This window comes from Austrofundulus limnaeus, unplaced genomic scaffold (assembly GCF_001266775.1).
Source record: "Austrofundulus limnaeus strain Quisiro unplaced genomic scaffold, Austrofundulus_limnaeus-1.0 Scaffold215, whole genome shotgun sequence".
Taxonomy (NCBI): Eukaryota; Metazoa; Chordata; class Actinopteri; order Cyprinodontiformes; family Rivulidae; genus Austrofundulus; species Austrofundulus limnaeus.
Genome location: NW_013952617.1, coordinates 843,373 through 844,393, shown reverse-complemented (window position 1 = coordinate 844,393; position 1,021 = coordinate 843,373). Strand labels below are relative to the sequence as shown.

Genomic DNA, 1,021 nt, shown 5'->3' with positions numbered 1-1,021 from the left:
ACACACACACACACACACACACACACACACACACACACACACACACACACACACACACACACACACACACACTGCTTATTGTTTCCCCTCTCACTTATCTTCATATGAACCTTCCTGAGCTTTATCACACTGTCCCTGAACCAGCTCTGCTTCTATTCATCAAAGGATCCATACAATCTGGCCTTCGAWCCATCTACTCCACACACTTTATCCTTATTTTTCTATTTCCTAACACTGTCACTCCTCTTCACTGTTCTGTGATTTCCCCCCCTCCTCTATTTTCCTTTTCATTTTCTGTTCTCTCCATTCTTTCTTCTCTACCCTGCTACCMCTAATGAGCGTTGCCATGGGTAGATCGATACAGGATGGAGTGTTTGTTCTCAGCGCTGAGAGGAAAATGAATGTGGCTGCCATGCATCCCCCCCCCATCTGTGTGAGAGTGTGTGTCATCAGTGTTTGGTTGGCATCTGTGTTTGTTTACCTCTCATCATGTTCTCATTGCAGTTGCCTTAGTTTTAAATTGAGACCCCAGGGTTAGGAAGAAGTTCATGTGATGGATATAATTTTGCAAAAAAAAAAAAAAAAAAACTGCTAAAAGAAAATTTAAATGATTGTGTGAAACATTTTTAGGGAAAAATCTGATCATGAACTGTGTTCAAAATCTAAGTTTTACAAATGTTTCTTTTAGGATTGTTTACATCACAGCAAACAAACACAAGTCAGGTTTCCTAACAACACTGCTGTAGCACCACAACTCAAATATGCAATTTACTTTTAGACAGAATATATTTTTGTGCAGTGTGCATTTGTAACAYGTTTTTTCTGTACTCTGCTGTAGTTTCTGGAGGGTGCCACTATTGAGGTGGATCAGATCCACACTCACATGCGGCCGTTGCTGATGATGCTGGGCGATTACCGCAGCCTGACGCTCAACGTTGTGAACCGCCTGACCTCGGTCACACGCCTCTTCCCAAACTCCTTCAACGACAAATTCTGTGATCAGATGATGGTGAGAACCTTC

At 42.1% G+C, this 1,021-nt stretch overlaps 1 protein-coding gene across 4 annotated transcripts in view; it reads left to right on the top strand.

Annotated features, from left to right (window-relative positions):
- Nucleotides 1–1,021, top strand: part of trrap (transformation/transcription domain-associated protein) — a 123,590-nt gene that overhangs the window by 26,746 nt on the left and 95,823 nt on the right. For all 4 annotated transcript variants that reach the window (XM_014019295.1, XM_014019294.1, XM_014019293.1 and 1 more), the window contains exon 30: nt 839–1,009. In XM_014019295.1, the coding sequence (XP_013874749.1) occupies nt 839–1,009 (171 nt within the window). The remainder of the gene's footprint in view (nt 1–838; nt 1,010–1,021) is intronic.